Raw genomic sequence first — 23,984 nt, 5'->3', positions numbered from 1 at the left:
CAGCACGGCGAATGACAACGCCTTTCCGCACAAGTATCGGCCTAAAGCGATGGCGTCATTGGAGATCTGGGTCCGGCCACGGTGTAACGTTAGACACTGAACTCACTATGAAGCTTCTGATGTGAAGTTGCAAAAGCGACAACCGTTTAACCCCACCGCTCTTCCTCTTACCCTAATTACTCAAATAGGCCTCGAGCCGTCATTTAGGTATATTATTCTCTCTCCAAGAGAAGGAGGACGAGACTGCAGTTCTGACTTCGAGCGTCCGTGGACCGCCGCTCTTCCAGCAGCTGTAGAACACTCGCCATTTCCGGTTGACAAAATGGCGAGTGCTCAGGCAACAACTAATTCTGGTAAAAAATAATAATAAGCTTCATCGGTCCTCCGCTATTCATATTGCCATTTAGGACCGGAAGCTGCACAGTAATGAGCGACACCGTATTTGGGTCCCAATCACTTTTTACCATCTGCGTTCGCCCACCTATATCTTAGTACAACAACGCTTCTTGAGCTACACGTGGTCGGGGCACCCGAGAAGAAAATCTGGGAACCAGGCACGTAGCCAGGATTTCCTTTCGAGGGGGGGGTGGGGCGGGGAGGGGCTAAGGATTCACTATTTTGTTGTGTTCCCCATGCTTGGTGCACAGTACCACAACTACTACCTCGAGCAGGCCCTTGGTCTGCCTGAAGGCGTGTGCCATCTTGTACTTGTCTGGGGCGGGCTTTCGAAACATATGCGCCTTTGTTCATAGGCGATGTGCCAGGCATAAAAGGAAGCAAGGGCCCGGCCGGAAAATTTTGGGGGAGGGGGGCTCATCAGGCTTCAGCGCCCCACCCCCCTGGCTACGTCACTGTTGTGAACTACGTGCCAAGGGATAGAATGCCACAGCTTCTTATCAGCAACTGCGGCTGATGGAGCATATATGAGTTATGTTGCGGTGGCATGATGGTCAACGCGGATTCGCAATCGGTTCCACACGCGTTAATTAACGACATCGATGAAGGAAATATGAGCGCAGCCACTAATTACTGGGAGGAATAAGATTGCACGACAGCCTCAATAGACGTCCCTTCGATGTTTTCAAGAAGAATTACCGCCATTTACTAGCATCTGTATGGCTTTGCGAATGTTGGCATCTCGGAACACAGATCAAGTGGCCCCTGTTGTCTCATTCGTAATCAATTCCACAATTTGATATTTTCCGATATTCGCTACGGTCGAATATATCTACGGTTATATTAAGGACTTCAAATGTAGCACTTATGCAAGCGGCAGCTGTTTACTCACCGCTTCAGAAACATGTCGTTGAGCTAGCTCAAATGAACAGAAACGCTCGCTCAGAGTGCTAAGTTTATTACAGGTGTTCCCGCTGCAGCGGTCATCCCTTCTATTACAAAGCGCGAATGCGCAGCTTTATATTTTAGCGCGATCATTTGCAATTGTCTAATTAGGAGTTAATCCGTTTTATCCTGGAAGGATGTTTGTTGCGTGTGTTCACGAGAAATAGGGCTTCGATACCTCGGAGGTTCTAGACATTCTTACGTAAGTAAAGCGATACGCCAATTCCCCAGAAATTCTTTGAATGGCATTGGCAGTCCTTGGTCAATATATGGCGTACCACACTATCGGCATGGTTCATTCCTTCTACTATTTTCACTTTAACGTAAACACACAATTGTATTTTAAAAAAGCGTGAAATACAGGACAAGAGAGCGAACACGGGCGCAGCGCTCACTGTTAACTGTTCCTATGTAGTGTTTACTATTACCCGCTGGTAGTCGGCACGGCGTCCATGTTTTCTCTGTGGCCCTGTTTCTCGGATCTCTTTTTTTTTTACGTAACGATTGTGCACCAACTATGTCACCTTCGCGTTTCACTTGTCAACGTATCGGTTGTGGTAATCTATGACCTTTCGCTCAACAAAATGTTGATTTATCCGCGTCTTCGTCTGTGTGGGAATTGCACTCACCGAACGTTATTTCTTAATTTTTTTTTCAACATAAGATTTACACCCGATCTGCTTGTTACATATTGTTGAGAGGCGAAAAGATGTTCTGTGGTGGTATCAGTACCAGAAGCATTCATTCTTTATTTTTCGGCTATTCATTGCGTTCGGTCCTATGGAGACCAACGACTTTGCTTACGGTGACGAAAGCAGAGTCGCCGCCTATTGAACGCGCCTTGTTCACTGATCATGCCGCTCACTTAAGCTTCAAGACACTAACTTTCCCCTAAGTCACTTCTCGCCGCTTTGACCTCCAGTAAAATGGAAATCGATGGAGTTCTCCGACAGCGGAGTGTGCCACAAGAGAAAGAAAGCGCACTATATAAAAAAGAACACATGCCAGTTTCAACGCTAATGTAAAACAAACAAACAAACAAGCGAACACAAAGGAAAAATGCGGAACCGCTTTGGTTAGCCCGGTAGGAACGAGCACCCGCCGAAACGCGCTGTTTTTAGACGGCGCGCCGCCGTTGTACTCCATCTCAAGAGTTCCGTGCAGTGCAGAGAAGCCTGAAAGTTAGGCCACGTCACTCAATGGAGGAGCGAGAGCCGAAACAAAGGCTCGCCCGTTGTCCTCCGCTGATCCACTGCTCCCCAACGCCGGCTAAGTAGGAAGGTCACCGCAGGATTAGCTGAGAAGAATGGCCTCTGAGGCGTGCAGCCGCAGTTCTCGTTTCTAGTTGGCATGGCCTACCTGCAGTTTTCTCTGCGTGGCACGCAACTGGTGAGGCGGAGTACGCGCGCGTCTCGGGGCGTGGTCACATTGTCGGTCGCCTTTGCTCGTGTCTACAAAGTCCGCGCGGCCTTTGCGCTTGTTGGCGGCTCATTAGGCGCTTGCCGCCTCCGCTGCACCGATCTTTCTTTCGCGAATTTTCGTCCTCGCGAGGCGTAATAACGCGCGACCGACCCGCCGAACGGCGCCCTTGTTAAACTGTTACTTTCTCGGGCTCAGCAGGTGATCCGTAACGATCACGATGAAACCTTCCTGCTTTTTGTTTTTCCTTCTTTCGAAAAACGATTGCTGTACGCCTTGGAGGAAGACGGATCCCTTAACGACGACAGCGTTCTTCGGCGCGCATTTTCACTCGAAGATGGAGCGAAGGACAGAGAACGGCACAAGAACGGGCTTCGCTCTAATTAATGCAGATTAAGCTTTGTCGCATCAGAGGACCACACAACTCATTGACCAGTATACTCTTACCTACTGTATCAGACAAGAGAGCGAACACGGGCGCAGCGCTCACTATTAACTGTTCCTATAGTGCTTACTGTTACCTCCTGGTAGTCGGCACGGCGTCCATGTTTTCTCTGTGGCCCTGTTTCTTGAATTTCTTTTTTTACGTAACGATTTTACGTAACTTTTTTGCTGTGACTGGCAAAAAAGATTCCGTTGGATTTTTTTCTTAATTGGACAAAAGTAAAATGTCTAAGTGTATGTACTGGGCAAGTTTAAGCATTTCAAATCAACATCCGCTCTTTGCAGAGCAACCCATAGGGATAATTGTGTCCGAACATTGATGCCCCACCGTAGCAAGCTGGTATCAGAAATTCAAACGAAAACCACAAGGCGCAGGCCTGCGTGTCCTCTTCTTTCAGGAGGGCTATTTCATTATTATTATTATTATTTATGCCGCCTTCCACGTTGAATCGGGTAGACAATCACTTAGCGGAGAGAGGAACAAAAACACGGAAAAAAGGGAGGGGGGCGCAAGCGGCTGGTCTTATGTTCTTATATGCATTGATTGGCTCACTTCACTCAACAGGCTCACCGCCTCTGATGGGCTTCTCTGGCGCGCCACCAAAATTCCACTCTCCTCTTTAGTCACTTCCAACACTCCCTACTACAGGTGCTCTCCCTTGGGGCGAAAGCCCATTGCCATTGTCAGCGCTTCGCTGTCGTCCGTGACCCCGCCGGGGCTGGCGACTCCGGGGCTAGCAAGATTCGTCGCTACTGGGGGCAGAATCCTAGGACACTCCATAACAATGCGTCTTATTCTTTCTTCGGAGTTGTTGCACATGGGGCAGGAAGTTGAACCAAGGCCCGCCGTGAATTTGGAGCGCAGTGACCGTGTTCGGAGTACTCTGCTTTGGGCTTCACTCAACAGGTCGCTTCCTCTGGAGTTGTCAAATATGGACTCTTTCTCTATGGTCATATTTTGGGCAGAGTAGACGGACATTGCCATTTTATGTAGTGCTGCATCTTCCCAGAGACCTTGCTCGACTTCGGCTGCCTGCTTCCTTAGTTTCTGCCGCTGGATTGGCTGGAGCGGAGCCGAAAGCCTAACCGGATCTACTCGGTATATTTCGGTGAGCCTTTTCGTGTTCGCCACCCACTTGGTGTTGAGGCAGAGCAGGTGAACATATCCGAAGGCTTCTCGAGTCCACCTGCCTTCAGGCAAAGCAGCAAGTCGACACTCATAGGCTAATTTTGCCACTGCATATCGAGCTTCAAAGGAGGACCAACCGAGGTCGCCTTGTACGGCTTCGTTAGGTGCGAACCTGCGGGCGCCTAGAGCTGCACGGCTAACTTCACGCTGCCTGGTTTCGTGCGCTTGTCTCGAAGACGATGATAGACAGGTGACGGAGTTGCCAAAAGTGTGCCCAGGCACCGCCACTACCTTCCAGAGAGCACGTATGGTCTCAAATCTGTTGAAATACCACAAGGCCCGACCTCCCAGGAATGTCCTGCGTGTGACTGTTTTGCTCAGGAGTTCTGCATATATAAACAGGTAATTCTGGGTGGCTGCAATGTTTACTCCAAGGTACTTGTAGCTGTCGACCCACTCAACGGGGTCTCCCTGCTGATGGAGTGGTCCTGCGGGATTCTCATCTGCGACAAAGCGCATTGCACCTGACTTCAGTGCATTAATGCTGTAGACCGAGAGATGTGCCCCCTTCCGAGCAGACATCCGATATGGCTTGGGGGTCAGATATATTACCTGCTAGTGCCACAGTCATCTGCGCAAAGCAGAGCTGGCAGAATGCGTTTGTGATAGGTCCCTTCCTCCATGTAAGACAGGCCCGAGCCTCGGCTACATTCTGCCAGCTGACTCTCCATTTTAGAGGCGAATAGCATTAAGAGCATTGGAGACATATGGCAGCCCTGTCTCAGCCCCCTCAGGACCTCTGTTGATCGAGTGTTTACCCCATCCCACTCTATTACTGTACGGTTGTCTGTATACAGAGCTTGCGGTATGCGAAGTTTGCTCCCAGGTGTTTCTCGTTCCTGTATAGCTTCATCCATGGTACTCTGTGTTCCATGTAGTTGTATGCCTGAGCAATGTCCAGCAAGGTCATTACTATCTATCTGCCCTCACGTCTAGATATCTCTATTAACTGATAAGCAACGAATAGGTTTTCCTTCAGACATCGGCTAGGTCTAAGACGGTTCTGTAGTTCTGGCAGAACATTAGCCTCAAGTGTTGCAGCCGAGCTCGGAGGATGTGACCAAATAGCTAATGTCACTGTTATTGGCCTGTAATTCTCGGGTAGATCTTTGTCTGCGCCCTTCTTCAGCACAAGTATGATCCTGGATATTCTCCAGCTTTGTGATATTGATCCATTGTTCAGTATTGCATTAAATGTGTCCTGTATTACCTGCCGCGCCTGTTTGCCACGTTTCTTCAACAGCAAGGGAAGTATGCCATCTATTCCGGTGGCTGATTTTCTCGCCATGCGTTTCAAGGCTCTCTCCAGCTCTCCTTGCGTAATGGGTTCTGCCATTTCCTCATTGCTAGGTTGAGGTGAGGATGCATCGAGCAAAAAAGGGGGTGTAGGGGGGGGATTTCAGATTGTTAGTCATGAGCTTTTCTTAAAAGTGCAGGCATTCCCCACCCTCATAGTCAATTGCAGTGGTTTTATCTCTCAGCTTGCTTGTGTGTGAGCCAGTTGTAAGCTGAAGCGTTTGATCGTATCTCCAGAATTTCTCCTGCCTCTCTGCCTACTTTCTTAAATTTATTTTGTATCTTTTCGTTCATCTTCATTATATTGAGTTCTACGAGCTGGGCCGTTTGTTTCTTTTTTTTCATGTAATTGTTCCAACAGTCAGGGATCTTCGGTGGGTCGGACCCTTCACGGATGGCCAGCTTGTGTTGCCTGCATGCCTGTTTTCTTGCTTTTAGAGCTCTTGGGACCTCTCTCCCTTACGTCTTCTCCTTCCATTCCCCATCGAGACCCGCATACAGGCTTGAGATCTCACAATGGCAGCCTGCATCCAATCTTCGAGGTCTGTATGCTGCGTGAAGTCTGTTGTCGCAGTCTCCTCCTCGAGCGTATTGGCAATTTTTTCAACAGCCCAGTCTGGCAAAATCTTAGAGATTTTTTTTGTGGGAGAGCCCGATTTTTCTCTGCCTGCTCCAAAGCGAATTTGAATGCTGTTGTGGTCACTGCTGGCGCTCTCCTGAGTAGTATCAATTGCCATTTCACGTAACCGGCTGAAGAGTGCCGCTGATACAAGACAAATGTCAATTCATAAGGATTTATCTCTAACATCTCATGTGGTCTTTCCTGTGCAGTTTGACGTAGTACTTACCAATATAATGTCTGTACTGTCTATCCATTCCGACAGTAGTCTGCCCATCCTATCTATTTTTTGTCTTATTCCTCAATTTGGGCATTCAAATCTCCCACTATGATCGTGGGCAGATCTAAGTTTGCCATGTCCTCTTCCAAGCATGTAAAAATATCCACATTTCGGTCATATGCGTCTCTGCCTGTGTCAAGGTAAACAATCCCTAGAGCCACCTTTTGTGATCTCACCTGGCCCGTCAACCACATGTGCTTAATGCAGGATTACTGGGCTCTCGTTCCACTGCGATTTTGTACTGATGAGGGCACCTATCCTGCCTCCTTTCTGTTCTCCGGCTACATGACTGAGTCATTCCCATACATAATTATTTTGTGTGGGTGGGGCCTCACTGTTCATAAGGTGCGTTTCTACGAAGCATTACAGAGATGTTTCCTTCCTCTCCAGGATATGATAGAGTTGCACTTTTGTTCTCGTCTACCGCCCTGCATGTTGAGGTAGTATATTCGCTCCCCTTTCATACATCCGCTTTTCTTTCCTCGCCGCCTTCTGTTTCTGAGCTACAGCTTCTGGTTGCTTTTTCCCATTATACTCCTGTTGTGATTTCCATTCCCTATATGCTGTTCATACGACCTATCTGGAGGTTCACATCTAGGTGCATTGCTCAATGCAGGCCCTAGTCCATCCGGGGCTCTCTGGCTCCATCGGTTGACCATTTTTGCTCGTATGGGGATCGCCATTTGTAGCACGGCCTGACCTATGGCCGCCAAGAAGGAGACAACAGGCTCTGTCGTCTTCCGACTGTGGTGGTATGCGGGGCCCACGGCTGTATATATTTGTAAAAAAATGCAGTCTGTGTCCCAGACTTTGTCCTAGCTCATCAGCCGCATTAGTGGGGTGCTGATACCTGTCCTGCCGGTCCTGATGTACTCTTTTTTTCACCCACAAATTCTTTCTGATAGTAGGGCTAGTTGCCCAACGGTTTGAGGTTGCAGGCAGCTAAATGCAAATTGGGCACCCCAGACCGGATTTATCTTCAACAAGGAGCAACAAAAACGAGATCGCTAAGCCAAGAGAGCCAAGGACGCAAGTAGCGTTCCTTACTTATTATCGTCGTTCTTACTGCGGTTTTCAGTTCCAGTTTGTTGTTGCATATTCGGAGGCGCACGTACATTGACGTGTTATAGAGAAAGAGGGCCCAGAGTTTGAAACTGCATCGGGACCTGTTGTTATCACTTACATATGAATACGTTAATGAAGTGGCAGCAGTCGCAATTCGAAAGCGGGCAAAAATAGCAATTGCACGAGTAAAACCATGCTTTGACGTCACAAATTAACGTAACAACTGGCATGTCATCAGCAACCACAGCGCACAGAAAAAAATAAAGAACGTAAAGTAAATGGAACTTACAATGTTGCATTGTAAGCTCTGAGTGATTGCTGACATGGTGACATGATAAAGGTTAAGCAGCTTTTCTTTATGCGCTAGTTATTCCAGATATTACACCAGCGAAACCAACGGTTGTCGTTGATGTGCAATTTTGGGAGTAAAAAATTATTCACTAAAGAAAAGCTAGCAGCACTGGGATCATCGAGGTTATTTCCGCGTATAAGTGTAAGTGTCACATAAGTAAGTTTTTATTTAGACAATATGTAGCGATATCATGGTTGTACCAGATAGCAGCAATTAACTCAGATATGATGACGGTAACAAGAGCCTTATAGTATTCTATTTTATTGTAAGGCACTGCTGTACTAGTTAGAACAACATTATTTTAAATATACTACAATATGACAGTGGCAGGTGACACATTATGAGCTGATATAACATAAATGGTTGTAAACTAAGGCATAATACAATGTCAAGAGACCCCGCAGTTGAGAGTAATGTCGAACTGTGAAGATCACCCTCATGCCATAGGCAATGTTCTTCTTAAGTTGGCCCGTGCAGTAATTTTTCGAAAGATGAGTTATGTGCCTAAAGCTGTGCAAGATAACAATATTGCTTAGTATTTTATGTACGCTGGTAGAATGATAGATAGGGGTTTATTAGGTGAACTGAAACCCACAAACTTTGTTTTCTTAGGAGTAATAAGCAATTTTATTTTTGACACCTGCAAATATTATTTCGTTCAGTCAGGCACATTTCATCGGCAAAACGGGACTAACAGTGGTATCACCAACCTACAGAAGACGTTCTATTGAAGTCGACCAGTTCGTAAAATCATTAATAAATACAAGAAACCATACTAAGATGACTAACCCCTGAAAAGGAATATTTTTCATGCACTCGAATGTAGCATCAAGCTACAAAGGAAACTCATACGGGTTTCTCAGAAAAAAGGCTTCGCAATTGAGGAAAAATTCGTCCTGATCTGGGATTCAAACCTGGGACCAACGCATTTCCGGGGCGGTCGCTCTACCGTATGAGCTAACCGGGAGGCTAGTGGATCGCAGCGCGAGGGAAAATTAATGGACGATTTGAAGCAGGGGACACAGAATATGGCAAATCAGTTCAGCGGAATCCCGCAAGGTGGATGCGGAGGCGTTGGTTCCGAGTTCGAATCCCGGACCTGGACGAATTTTCCCGCAACTGTGAAGCCTTCTCCCTCAGAAACCCGTATAGGTTTCCTTTGTAGCTTCATGGTACATTCGGGTGGATGACAAATTTTCCCCTTCATGACACTTCCTCCACCTTGCGCGATTCCGCAGAACTTATTGTCCAACACTAACCCCTGTGGTACGCCATTGCTAATTATGTCCTTTTTTTTTTCATAAGAGAGGACTCCTGAAACGAACACGTGCTGTTCTCAGTCATGCCAATAACCGCGAAGTTCCAAAGGCGGTGCAGTTACGTCGTAAGCACTGAGTTTAGTACAGACCTAAATAACAAATAACAAAAAAAGGACCAAAAAATAAATGCTACAGGCAGAACCTAGGCAACGCAGATACTTGCGGATTTTGCATGCATTCCAAGGAAACAAAAGAATGTATTTTAAAAAGGAGTATTCGTTTTCATTCTCGAGTGCATAGACAATCGCAGATATCGTATAAACTTGATAACAGGTCGAGATTGTTTTTTCGCGAAAGATGGCAGCTAAGGTCTCCCCTCGTGTTGTATGGCGTTGTTAACACATTGTGAGTCGTCCTCTTGCCTATATAGTCAAGGTCAGACGTCGACCGGTTTATGCGGTATTCAAGAAGTGTTGTGAATTAAATGCTGCCACTAGAAGACCGGCATGCAAAAGTTTGAGATAAGCAAGGAGGAGGTGGAGGATTTGATGGAAAAGCGCAGTTTTGGCATAAAAATAGCGCAAAAAAAAAAATCTCGCCACTACTACCATGCCATCTGAGCAAACCCCAAATGCTAATTTCAGCCGACCGCTATTGCACGCAGAGTTGTGGTGAACCCACCAGTGGCGCCTCCGAACATGTCACCAGTGTTGCCCCAGCTGATTAAAAACAAGTAGTGGATATTTAGTTTTAATATCAGTCGCAATATGTAAAGTTGTGCCATATATTGCTGGCAAAGAAACACCCATCTTAGGTAAGGTTTTTGCTGGCATGGATCTGCTGCTTACTGTTATTTCTACAGTAGCATGCGTCGGTGATCAGCTCCAAAATTCCTGGCGCGGTGAGTGATTTCAGAAACCGCGCGGTGCACGGGGACGAATCTCGAACTCCGTAACTGTTAAAATGCCACCTAGTTCCAACCTTCAAACCAGCTTTGGAAGGGTCTCGGTTGTCATCAGTGTATTTTGGACCATGAGCGCTATGTCCCCAGAAATGAAGACACGCGCGTATTGCTCGTGTGCAGCAAAAATTATTCGCTCTTTGTAGCAGACCTGTATTGAAAAAATTAGTTGATTTCGTAGAAAGTAGCCGAACAAAGAAATTTCTGACGAAGTAGAATATTTTCCCATAGTTTGTTTGAGGGTGCTATATATCATTAATCTGCAAAAAACTAAAGTAATGTTTAACAGTCTCGGAAGGGAACAGCAGTTTACGATAGGTAGCGAGGCACTGGAAGTGGTAAGAGAATACATCTACTTAGGACAGGTAGTGACTGCTGATCCGGATCATGAGAGTGAAATAATCAGAAGAATAAGAATGGGCTGGGGTGCGTTTGGCAGGCATTCTGAGATCATGAACAGCAGGTTGCCATTATCCCTCAAGAGAAAAGTTTATAACAGCTGTGTCTTACCAGTACTCACGTACGGGGCAGAAACCTGGAGGCTTACGAAAAGGGTTCTACTTAAATTGAGGACGACGCAATGAGCTATGGAAAGAAGAATGATAGGTGTAACATTAAGGGATAAGAGAAGAGCAGATTGGGTGAGGGAACAAACGCGCGTTAATGACATCTTGGTTGAAATCAAGAAAAAAAATGGGCATGGGCAGGACATGTAATGAGGAGGTAAGATAACCGATGGTCATTTAGGGTTACGGACTGGATTCCGAAGGAAGGGAAGCGTAGCAGGGGGCGACAGAAAGTTAGGTGGGCAGATGAGATTAGGAAGTTTGGAGGGTCAACATGGCCACAATTAGTACATGACCGGGGCAGTTGGAGAAGTATGGGAGAGGCCTTTGCCCTGCAGTGGGCGTAACCAGGCTGATGATGATGATGATGATGATATATCACTATATTTTAAAGATTTATCACTGATATTAAATTCCATTGGAGTATCGCATCTAAGGCAGCAAAAAGGAATGCAGAAAAAAAGCACACACAGCGCGTATAGTGCTGCGTGTGTGTTTTGTGTGACGCACCAACAAGCCAAACGTGCGACGTTTATAAACTGAAATACTAAGCGCTTTAAAAGGAGTAGCAAACCCACTGAAAAATCAGTTGCTGTGGCAACAATGCGTGTCGCCATCCTGAACGGAGACGTGACATCAAAGCACCTATACTGTTTGTCTATGTGTATCACAGCAAGATATTCAGCACCGTTAATGCTACTAACTGCAATATATATATATATATATATATATATATATATATATATATATATATATATATATATATATATATATATATATGTGTGTGTGGACTCGGAAAGTGACCCTGGCAACGTTTAACACCCGAACTGTCTCGAGTGAAGCTAGCCTAGCAGGACTCTTTGAGGAACTATCAGATATTGTTGACGATATAATTGGCCTTAGTGAGGTTAGAAGACGTGGTGAGGCTTATACACTGCTTAGAAATGGCCACGTTCTCTGCTATAGAGGACTTCCGGATAAAAAGCAGTAGGGATTAGGATTCTTAATCCATAAGGGCATAGCTGAAAACATTGACTTATTCTACGGCATTGATGAGAGGATAGCAGTAGTCGTAATAAAACCTACTAAGAGGTATAGCTTAAAGATAGTAAAAGCCTACGCTCCAACCTCCAGACACGATGATGATGAAATAGATAAGTTTTATGAAGATGTTGAAAAGGTGATGAGAAAAGTATAAACTCGGTACACTGTACTAATGGGTGACTTCAACGCAAAAGTGGGTAAAAAGCAGGCTGGTGAACAAGCAGTTGGCAACTACGCCGTGGATTCTAGGAACGCTCGAGGAGAGATGCTGGTAGAATTCGCGGAAAGAAATAAGCTCCGAATAATGAACGCCTCCTTCAAGAATCGTTGGAGCGAAAAGTGGACCTGGAAAATCCCTAATGTTGAAACAAGAAATGAAAGTTATGTCATACATTCTGCTCGTCGCAGCAAAGTGCAGGATGCAGAAGGGTTAGGTAGGGTAAAGTGCAGTCATCATAGGTTAGTGAGGGCTGGGGTTCACCTCAATTTGAAGAGAGAAAAGGTGAAATTGTTCAAGAAGAAAGGGGCCAACTTAAACGCTGTAAGAGTAAAAGCAGACCAATTCAGGCTGCTCCTTGCAAACAAATATGCAACCTTAGAACAGAGAGATGAAGATGACATAGAGGTAATGAATGAAACCTGCACTAGGCTGGCTTCAGAAGCAGCAATTGAAATGGTAGGTAAGGCACCAAGGCAGCCAGTAAATAAGATCTCCCAAGTAACAAAGTACCTAATTAAGAAACAACAAAGAATGAAATTGTCCAACTCAAGAGATCAGATAGAATTCGCGGAACTTTCAAAACTGATCAACAAGGAGAAAATACGGAATATTCGAAATTATAGCATGACAAAGACGGAGAAAGCAGTAAAAAAATGAACCCAGCATGAAATCAGTGAGAAGGAAACTTGGCGTAGTGCAAACCAAGACATATGCAATAAAAAATAACCAGGGTAATATCATCAGCAATCTCGCAGATTTGTAAAAGCAGCGGAGGAATTCTATACTGACCTGTACAGTACCCAGAGCAGCCACCATACCTACATTCGAAGTAGTAATGAACAGGTTACAGAGGCTCCTTCTGTAACTAGCGATGAAGTTTGAAGGGCCTTGCAAGACATGAAACGGGCAAAAGCGGCAGTGGATGGACTACCAGACGATTTAATCAAAGAAGGAGGAGACATAATACTTGAAAAACTAGCGGCCCTTTATACGAACTGTCTATCGACTTCAAGGGTCCCAGAGAACTGGAAAAAAGCCAACGTTATACTAATCCACAAAAAAGGAGATGTTAAAGAATCAAAAATTTTAGGCTCATTAGCTTACTTTCAGTATTATATAAGATATTCACCAAGATAATCTATAATGGAATAAGGGCAACACTGGACTTCAGTCAACCAAGGGAATAGGCTGGTTTCAGGAACGGATACTATACAACGGATCACATTCATGTCATCAATCGGGTAATCGAGAAATACGCATAGTGCAATCAGCTTCTCTATATGGCTTTCATAGAATACGAAAAAGGCATTTGATTCAGTCGAGGTACCAGCAGGCATAAAGGCATTGCGTAATCAAAGAGTACAGGAAGCTAACGTAAATATCTTGGAAAATATCTACAGTTATTCCACAGCTACCTTAATTCTCCGCAAGAAAAGTAGGAATATACCTAAAAGAAATGGGTCAGACAAGACGACACAATCTCTCCAATAATTTTCACTGCGTGCTTGGAAGAAGTATTCAAGCTGTTAAACTGGGAAGGCTTAGGAGTGAGGATCAACGGCGAATATCTCAGCAACCTTTGATTTGCAGATGGCATTGTCCTCTTCAGCAACACTGGAGATGAGTTACAACAAATTATTGAGGACCTTAACAGAGACAGTGTAAGAGTGGGGTTCAAGATTAATATGCAGAAGACAAAGGTAACTAATTATCAGTAGGCGCGCAAGGAAACAAGAGTTCACGATCGCCAATCAGCCTTTAGAGTATGTGAAGGAGTACGTTTACCTAGGTAAATTAATCATAGGGGACCCTGGCCATGAGTAAGAAATTTACAGAAGAATAAATATGTGCTGGAGCGCATACGGCAGAAATTGTCAGAGCCTGACTGGAGGCTTACCATTTTAATTAAAAAGAAAGTTGTACAATCTATGCATTCTATATACCGGTCTATGCATTCTAAGTTCAAAAACCAGTTATGGACTGCGCGAAGAGCGATGGAATGAAGAATCTTAGGCGTAACGTTAAGTGACAGGAAGAGAGTGGTGTAGATCAGAGATAAAACAGGGATAGCCGATATTCTAATTGACATTAGGAGAAAGAAATTGAGCTGGGCAGGTCACGTAAAGCGTAGGTTAGATAACCGGTGGACCATTAGGGTTACAATATGGGTGCCAAGGGAAGCGCAGTCGAGTATGGCAGAAGTCTAGGTGGGGTGATGAAATAAAAAAATTCGCAGGCGCTAGGTTGGAATCGGTTGGTGCAGGGCAGGGGTAATTGGATATCTCAGGGAGAGGCCTTCGTCCTGCAGTGGACGTAAAACACGCTGATGATAATGTATGTATGCACTATTGTAGAGAACATATACAGGAACACTAGAAACACCCTACCTCATCGGCCACGTGGTGACTTCAGCAGCGGGAGCGTACGCAGCAGCGGCCGCAAGTACAGTCGATGGATACAACAAAACAATCGGCGTTCGGGTGCCATCGCCACTCATCGTGTCCAGAGAGTTCGTAACAGGTCGTTCACAGTAGTGACGAGTCGACGAAGCAGATTGGTTGGAGATCGGTTGGACGAAGAAGACCGGCGAAGCGGATTGGTTGGAGTAATCACGACGATTGCTCAGAGCCATGTCACAAACATCTCGCGACCATCCGCAGCGTGCCGGACGCTGCCGGCCTGGTCACGCAACGTGGCGCCATCTCTCGAAGGAGGCGGCGCGAAACCCGCGTTGCGGAACTCACGGACCGCTGGCGTTGGAAAAAGCACAGGCAACGCCGTCTCAGCGCCAAACGATGACAGTCAAGTGTATGTTGCTCTGTATTTGCCTTTTGAACGTCGCTGTTGGAAATGACAAATAAAACTAGAAGTTACAGCTTGAGTGATGTTATAAAGAAACATTACGAAGAACTCGGAAGCAATATTTTTGTAACTTGTTTGTTCAGTAACTAGCATATGTAATGCGGTGTTGTACAAAGAATTGGGGGCCAAAGAGCACATTTATCTCAAATTTTGACTCGTTGCCCAGATAATATCGTTTTGTTCTCGCACTGATGCCCCGGTGTTCTCGTCTGAGTGCCCGGATAAGGGCTCTGGCTGTTGGCGCAAGGACACTTGAAGGTTGCCGACCACGGGAGCTAAAAGCATTTCATGCTTAAAAACACGCCACCACTACTGTTCGCCGGAAGTGCCGCATGTCGGAGATAGCGCAGCTCCTTGGCCCGAAAGCAATGCGGCATTGGTAACCATAAAGCTTCTTAGGATAATTGCTAGAGGGAATTCTGGCGCTGTGGTCTGTCAGCCCCCTGGGAATGATGGGTACTATATGGCTTTGTCTGATCAGCGTGCGTGAGAACTCCGTCGTTCTTGTGGCTTTATTACGCTTAATCTGCCTTCACGGTTCTCAATTTCACAGCAATCTATACTTCATTAAGTGCACAATAGTCTGCGAACAAGCACAATCGCTGCTAATTGCAGCGGTTCAGCCTGTCGAGGTGGCCAAATCGAAACGCGTCTCAACCCGGTGTCTCGCCCGCGAGAAATTTGTAACGGCTTTCTATGGGGGGGGGGCACTTGTCGATACATGCGTCCGTGGTGCAACGGTTTCGAAATTGGGCTGGTGTGCTAGAGTTCCTTTGTACTATTCCTGCCGTTAGACAACTTTATAAATCTTTACTTAACTATTTATTACGCAGTACTTTGTTCAAAATTACGAATTTTGTAATGTTACGAAGCCGTTTGAAGCCGGACGGGAGAAAGTCAAGGCAAATCCAGGTACGACGCATGCTGGCTGATCCACCCCGCTTGCAGCTCCCGTGGACACTAGCGCTAGAGTTTCCTCTGGCAATTATTCTATGAAATTCAATGCTCGCAGCTTCCCGCAGCGTACAGAGAAATCTCGGAGGCTCAGTGCTGGCCAGCCAGACGTCGCCTCGTAGATGTTTTCCGCCGTATGTTTAGGTGCCCTTTACAAGCTGCTAATAAGAAAATTATACAATCATTAGCCCTGCGGCGGTGCCAAGATTGGCCTAGTCTTATACGCAGCTCTTTTATGGCATTTTCATGCTATATAAAGTTTCGTTGAAGTTGGCCTTTAAGCACTTCTTTAGCGAGTTTATACCTCGGACTTCATCGGCACTTCGATTGCCTTCACAGAGAAAAATGTCCGACGTATTTATTACCGCGAACAGAAATGAGCCTGCACTTTTGGTGTCAATGAAGCTTTCTCGCTTTTTCCTCAGTATACGAAACGTGGTGACTTCCTAAGAAGTAAAAATGAAAATACAGCTAAAGTCGCACGTGAAACAACAGTGAATAGCAATTTCAGACTATGGCGAATTCAATTTCGCCGAGGCTATATTTCCTGCCAGCTGGCTCGCTCCCACCTCATGGACTCCGAAGTGCATGCCCGGCATGAAGGTTATATTCATTCTAACCGGTGCGATGATGTTTTGCTTGACGATGTTCTTTGGAGAACGCAAAATTGCTTGTCGCCCTGCACGCGCCTGCCAGTGACCGACTGCATGCAGAACCGCAGTGTGTTCAGCGCGAGAAGCGTGGGCAACGTGCCTACACAAATAGAGTGTGCATTTTCATCGAATGTAAGTTGAACGCTGCATTCTCGGCTATTATACTTGAACTTACACTGTGTGCCGTTGCTTGTGTCTTTTAAGGGAGAATACGCTTCCTGGATCAGAACAGTATAAATGCGCATGATACTGCGATGCATATAAAGACTGACCAAGTCAAACGGCGCGCATTGTAACTTATACGCGACGTTTTCACGTAACACGATCGTAAGTTACGTGTTTTTTTTTTGTTTTGTTTTTTGTCCGGATAATGCGCAGCACATATGTCCGCGTCGTAATGGCATGGCAGTACATTTGTCTTCGGTATAGGCCGCTGTGCAAGGCAAGAGATGGCAACCCTGCACCGATTCTTGAAACATGTTCTAAGTCAGAAAATTTGTTCAAGAGGGACAAAATCACTTAAAATTTTAATCATTTATTTATTTATTTATTTATTTATTTATTTGTTTATTTATTTATTTATTTATTTATTTATTTATTTATTTATTTATTTATTTATTTATATTGCAGACTTGCTTCATAGATATTTACCTGGCAACCAAGCTTGCTCATCTGTTGTGTTACTTCACATACTTGTCGTTTCTTATGTCATTTACAAGTTCACCCACCACCGTGGCGCAATGGATGTATCATAAATGTTGTTCTGCTGCTAAGCACGAAGTCGCGGCTTCGATTCTCAGCTTTTGTGGCCGCATTTCCATGGCATAGGAGTGCAAGAACCCTCGCGCACCGTGCCCTGAGTGCACGTTAATGTACCCCAAGGGATAAAAATGAGTCGGAAAGACGCCTACTACCGGCATTACTGAGTGTGAAGCTTCAGAACGTTATAAGCCCCCATAATCCAATACTTATCTAAGCCTCTGGAACGTCTTCCTTTTTCGTAAAGTCATAGATCTTAGTTCGTTTACAGGCGAAATAAGGATACCTCGTGACTGTGAATGCAGGAAAATAAATAGGAAGACGAATTCCATTTTTGGTAGCTCTTCTAAATCTCTGAGAAACACATCTCTAGCCACAGAGTCATCATGTTCGCACTGTTAAGCTCCTCGAAGACTTTCCTTTACAACATCGGCTGTTAACAGTCCGTAAATGCTTTCTGCGTCTTTTATCCGCCCTGTTCATTTGGCGGAACATACGCTTACGTGATACCCCACTTAGTTCGTGACTGGGAAGTAACGACATGTCAAAGAAGCCTCACTGACTGGAAAATACATGTAACCGGTTGAAACTTACGGATGTAGAATAGACCCAGTGTAATACTATTTCTTGGCCTTCAGATGTATCCATATCGTATCCTGCTACTCCGAAGTTATTAACAAAGATTCAATGAGCCTCGGAAGCAGGGGAAGGCATCTCGGCAGCCGGTCTGCTGCTGATTTACGATAATTCTCTTACAGGCTGGAAAAGTGGCAGTAACCATTGTTGATAGTAAAAGCCAGCAACACAGCTTACTTATGTCAAACTGCTGACCTTACTGTCTGTCTCAATGCCATGCCGTAATTCTCGGCAAATCTATGCATGCCATCCCAATAGAAAGAACTCTTTCACTATAGAATCGGCGACAAGATTCAAGAAATTACCTTAAAGTAGGCGCGCCTTGAGCAGAGCAATAACTGGATAACAAGGATAATAGGGCCAAATCAGATAACACGCTACCCCACGCGTCATACTTAGCTAGTCACACCGCGCGCGCGCCAATGTAGCAGGGCCTCGCGTGACCTGGGTGACGTCATGAAGTGCGCGGCTACTGTGGCATGCGCCAACCAATCAGGAATCGCTCTAACCCCTTCCCTACATCCGCGTTTCCATCGGCGCTATTTTACTCTCCTCTTCCTTACTTTTGAACCCACTCTAGCATTTTTCTTTTTTCATCGTGCATGGACAATGTCCGTGCAACAATACAAAAGGTGCGGAATGCAGACAAAAAAGAAGACTATCGCTTCAAAAGTAATGTTACTGTCGTGGAGAATCGAACAGAGTGAGTAAACCTGTAGTTTGAATACCAGCGAGTCATTTAAAGTTTTTCCCATGAAATTCGAAAACTCTTAACTAAGTAGCGAAGTTGCAAGAAGTAGTAAATAGCGTTCGAAAATATTTGAAGCTTTTTAAGGGTTTCCTCTCAGCTGGTACTATGTATGTCTTCCAGGAGTTCACACAAACCTGCTAATATCATTTGCATATTCTAATTATCGCCTTACACGAGCCAGCACTTTTCCCGCCATTAAAAACTCCGTAAATCTTTATCGACATTTCGCGGTTTCAAGAAAACATATGGTGAAAGTAATAAAGCGGGAGCAGCTAAGTTGATTGAAGTTTACTAGTATACTCGACTCCTCACAACCCAGTGAAGCCATATAAGAAGGTCAAAGTATCACATTGCGCAATAAGAAAGAAACTCTTTCCCAGCAATAACGTAATGGGCTTCGCGTTCGCGTGTGTGTCCCGACCTCGCGAGTCATCGGCAATAAAACTTGCGCATCCGCCCATATCGGCGCAGTCTTCTTGTGAGCTTAAGTCGCTCAAGGTTAAATTCCTTGAGGATCACGTTTCATTGTCAGCTTTACTGCGCACATCGACTAAGGCTTAAGTATACTGGAACTGTGAGCATTTAAACAAGAACATAATAAAGAATATTTCCAGATATGCTTTCGGGAACTGCGTCGCGTAAAGTATGGCAAAACGGGCTTATACGCTTGTACGTCAGACTTACGGCGACAGCCTGTCTGGTGGCAGCAGATAGCGCCCAAGCTTTCTAAGCCGGTTGTTCACCAATCAGAGGCGCTTTAGACTGCAGTGGTGAACGTACACCTTAAGATTAATTGCTCATTGGCTGGTTTTTGTGTTTGCTAAGCTCATTCCTTCTATGAAACATAAAGAAAAGAGTGAGGATAGGAAAGGCGGAGAATTTTAATTTACAGTATTCTCGCAATTCAATGCATCCTAAAAGGAAAAAGGAAAAAAAAACACGAAGCGAATTAGATGTGATAAAGAGGTTATTTCGGAGTGACACAGTATTTATCCCGACAATTTCTATTGTTTATTATTACAAACTGCAAATTTTTCAAGAATGCCTGATTGTTTACAGCTGATGCGGTGTGTGATGATCTAAGCGTCTTCATTTTCTTAAGTGACTAGGTTCATGACGAGCTCTGTAGTTACGAGGTTATCCTGGTTGGCTACCTTGATTGTAAAGCACGTAGGCGGCCACAAACCAACAAAGAAGAACGGCAAGCACCTCATCCAAATAAAAAGTTTCCTAAGCATGGGCTGATACCGGCTGAAACGTCAACACCCACAGAAGGTATTACTGGTATCACGGCCACAACTAGCCTAACACATAGGTAACGACATCTAAGTAATGGCGCTACTAATTGCACGAAAACTTTCGCTTGTGACAGGCTTTGTAGTGGAACTCTCTGGATTATTTTAACCAGCAAGCTTTCTTTGCTTTTTTTTTTCATGGAATCAAACTTGCAACTTCATGCTGGTTTTGTTCGCAATGTGGCAACCGCGGCCAGGAACGGAACCCGCCACCTCGTGCTTGGCAGCGGAATGCTGTGTTCTCTTAACACGCAAAACTCGTCGTGAAAATTTCTACCTTCATGCCATGAAACGTCAAGCGCGGAGAATGCACACAAGCAGCGGGCACACGGACACGAACAAACGCACAACCTTTCTATCGTGTCCGTTCTGCTGCTCGTGTATAATCTCTCCTGCGGGGTTTTACCCTGCATGAAAGATTTCGAGATAAAGTTGCGCTCGATTAGAGATAGAAGTAATCTCTCAGCGTTTCGCGTGCTAACTCGGTTGGCGCCCGTCACAGATCATCAAGGGCCAGCACTACAATCAGTCGGTGGACTGGTGGTCTTTCGGCATCCTGACCTACGAGATGCTCATCGGCCAATCGCCCTTCAACGGCACCGACGAAGACGAGCTGTTCTGGTCCGTCTGCAACGAGGAGGCCTACTACCCGAGGTTCCTCAGCCGCGAGGCAAAGTCACTACTAGTACTGGTGAGTATTCGGTTGCTCGATCGATCAATGAATGGTTTTATAGATGAATCACACAGATAAGAAGCAAGCTATCGGGACAGATAGCCTACGTTGGCCATTGAAGAACACATCATGCATGTAACATAATTTAATAAGGCACATTATTTTAGACTCAACTATCACAGCATCGAGCCACGAAAAAAGCAAAATACACCGCCCGTCCGCCCGCTCACTTGCCCTGCTACGAAGTAGCTGCACTTGCAAAAAAAAATTATTCGCTTTGGAATGAAGTAGAACGCATCTTTTGGGGATGACCATCTGCGTTACTACGATTAGTATTCAATCACTTAATTGGTGATGGGAAACTAATTATTAGTAGAGATTTCATTTTTATTATTTTATGTCATGTTATTATGCAGTGTCAGAATTGTCTGTTCCGGCAGACAGCCAGTCGCCGAAGCTGTTACACAACTCGGGTCACTTGGCATGTGCCCGAATAGAGAAGTCACACTCCATAATTGCATGACATAAAACATAATAATTAAAATTTTTACCAATAATTAATTTCCCTTCACCAAATATATATTCAGTTCATTTTGCCATCACAGCAATACATCATAGCCGAGGAGCCCCTGGTGAAAGCTACCTTTGATAGCTCGACAACGCCGTACAACACTTTGGCCGCATTACAGCCGCATGAAATCAGGCAAAAAAAAAAAGAAGTAAACTAAGCATTCGCATAGAGTTTAACAGCAGCAGTACAAAGTTCAGCATAATGTATGCAAAAGTGCATGATTAGTGACAAAAGCAAGTCTGTGATGTGTTTCACGGACAAATAAAAAAAGAAGAAAGAAAGAAAAACAATATCACGTGAAAATACACATTAGCATCAAAAATAATCCAATAACATTACCTACTTATGTCGAATAAAACATTTTTAATATACATCAATTAGACATTTAGCTAATAGTGCTAAACATCTCGGTAAATAAAACATTCAAAAAATTTTTGTCGTTTCAAGGAAAATGTTGTTTTTGCGCGAATTATTCACAAAGCGTGGCAAATTATTTGCTAGTAACCGACCATGTAGTTTTTATACTTTCGAACTGACCACTTGTCGGTTTCTCAGTTTGCGTAGACCTGTCCACGGGTTGATAAATTAGAATGTTGTTGAAAAGAGGTTTGTTTTGTGTTATTTCGCGTTTGAAGACAATAGATAAGCGGTAATCACACAATTTTAGAGCCGGAAGTACTTTATATTTTAGAAAAAGCTCTTTAATATGATGCAGTCTTGAGACATTTGCGACAACTCGGATACATATCTTTTGCAAAATATGTAATTTGCTAAATTTTCCTCTCCCCAAATTAGATGACTATAGTTAAGTCTGAAGAAGTCAGTGATATTATACAATAGCATCATGGTGCTACAGGGAAAGAGATGTTCATTGCACAAAAGAACACCAATGACTTCAGATAGTTTTGTCGCGACGTGACTTACGTGATCATTCAAGGCAAATTTTCTTCGGTAATACGGACAGCTGGACTCCTAAATGTAGGCACAATTTGTAATTGAGTAGAGCTGAATTGGAGTTCTTTGGCTAGTTCATTAGTTTTATTCCTTGTTCTAAATATAAGAACTTTCGTTCTGGCGAGATTAAGACGCAAACCAGTCGGTGTTTTTTTTTCCATTCGTGTAATTTTTCAAGATCGCGATTCGAAGGGTCGACTGTGGTGTCTAAATAATTGTCATAAAAAGACATGCACGTGCCATTGGTGTAGATTATGAATTCCGCAGACGAGGAGTATACAATATCACTAATAAAAATGTTAAAAGGAAAAGTGCCAATATGCTCCCTAGAGGAACTCCTCACTTAATTGAGTTCATTTCCGGTAGGAAGCCGTTAATGCTGACTGTCTGTTTCTTATTGTTTCACTGAGGTTTCAGTAAAACTATGGTGTGTGCTCGAAAAATCATAACAGTAAAGTTTCCTGATTGTAGGTCGTAGTCAAGAAGGTGAAAACCTTTGCGAAATCCACGAATGTACCTATTATTGTTTCATTGTGTTCAAGGCACTTCAATATCTGTTCTTTTACTTCTAAAAGAGCAGATTCTGTTGAAAGATGTTGCCGAAAGCCGTATAGAGCAGTTGTCAAAATATGATGTTTGTTCACGATTTACCTAAGCGATAATATGTTATATTTTCGAACACTTTGGTAAAAACAGTAAGTACAGATATGGGCCTCCAGTTCCTTACATCATTTTCTTCGCCTTCTTTTAAAAGTTATGGTAACAATTAATTAGCAACGCATAAATTAAAAATGTGCATCGAACACAGTAGAATAATGTCACAAACAAATTTTATAGCCTTTAGCTGAAGTATTATTTAGTTCTTGAAATACGTAAATATACATACATAAATTGGTTATTATTTACTGGATCAAGGAAAATGATATATTCGACTGAAATGGCAACACTGAAATCATTCTGCGGGCTTATAAAACTTGAAAGAATAAAAAAGTGTTTGGTGAATTAATTGATTAAAGCTTGTCCCTATATCTCAGCAGGACTCAGTTTTGTGGAGGTAAGCCCAGCACAATATTTATGCGCAATAGGCTGGTTTAACTTTTTCCATATGTTTGCGCGTCCATTAGTGGAAACAAACTGATCAGTCTAATAATCTATTCTGGCTTTTTGAAGCTTATTCAGGCACTTGCGACACGTTTTAGAAAACTTGTTCTTCTGATTTATTTTAGCTAAGGGGTCGTGTGTAATGCATGGCTTTTGGGTGCGGTGCTTATGTTTTCTCATTTTTATAGGAATAGATTTATTGCAAATGGAAATAAGTTTCCAAAAAAGGTTAGTAAGCTCTGCTTGGGTCCTTTTCATTAAACGTATAAGCCCCGTTTAGTTTTTGCAGTACGGATTGATTGATTGATTGATTGATTGATTGATTGATTGATTGATTGATTGATTGATTGATTGATTGATTGATTGATTGATTGATTGATTGATTGATTGATTGATTGATTGACTGACTGACTGACGGACAGACAGACAGACAGACATATAACGTTGCTGAAGTGAAGTAAACATAATCGGATCAGTACAATAGATAACGGTAGCACAACGAAGGTGCACTGAGGACCACTAGTGAAAATAACTAACTTATAACAAATTCACAAGAAGACGTAGTGTTCCATAGCACATTCTAAAAGAGGTTTTACCGGAATCCCCACAAGAAATATTGGCACTCTGCAGGAACGTCCCAGTTTTATTCTTCATTAAAAAACAAATTAACGTAGCCGCAAGCTCTGGGTCCATGTTCACAAAAATGGTCTCACACAAGAA

At 44.1% G+C, this 23,984-nt stretch overlaps 1 protein-coding gene across 3 annotated transcripts in view; it reads left to right on the top strand.

The window, feature by feature from the left end:
• LOC126529608 (putative protein kinase C delta type homolog) overlaps window positions 1-23,984 on the top strand; it is a 647,502-nt gene that overhangs the window by 612,199 nt on the left and 11,319 nt on the right. For all 3 annotated transcript variants that reach the window (XM_055069906.1, XM_050177127.2, XM_050177123.3), the window contains one exon: window positions 20,468-20,656. In XM_055069906.1, coding sequence (XP_054925881.1) covers window positions 20,468-20,656 — 189 coding nt within the window. The remainder of the gene's footprint in view (window positions 1-20,467; window positions 20,657-23,984) is intronic.

The sequence above is a fragment of the Dermacentor andersoni genome, chromosome 9, assembly GCF_023375885.2.
Source record: "Dermacentor andersoni chromosome 9, qqDerAnde1_hic_scaffold, whole genome shotgun sequence".
Lineage (NCBI taxonomy): Eukaryota > Metazoa > Arthropoda > Arachnida > Ixodida > Ixodidae > Dermacentor > Dermacentor andersoni.
Note: the sequence above shows the minus strand (reverse complement) of the source record. Positions and strands in the feature narration are given on the sequence as shown.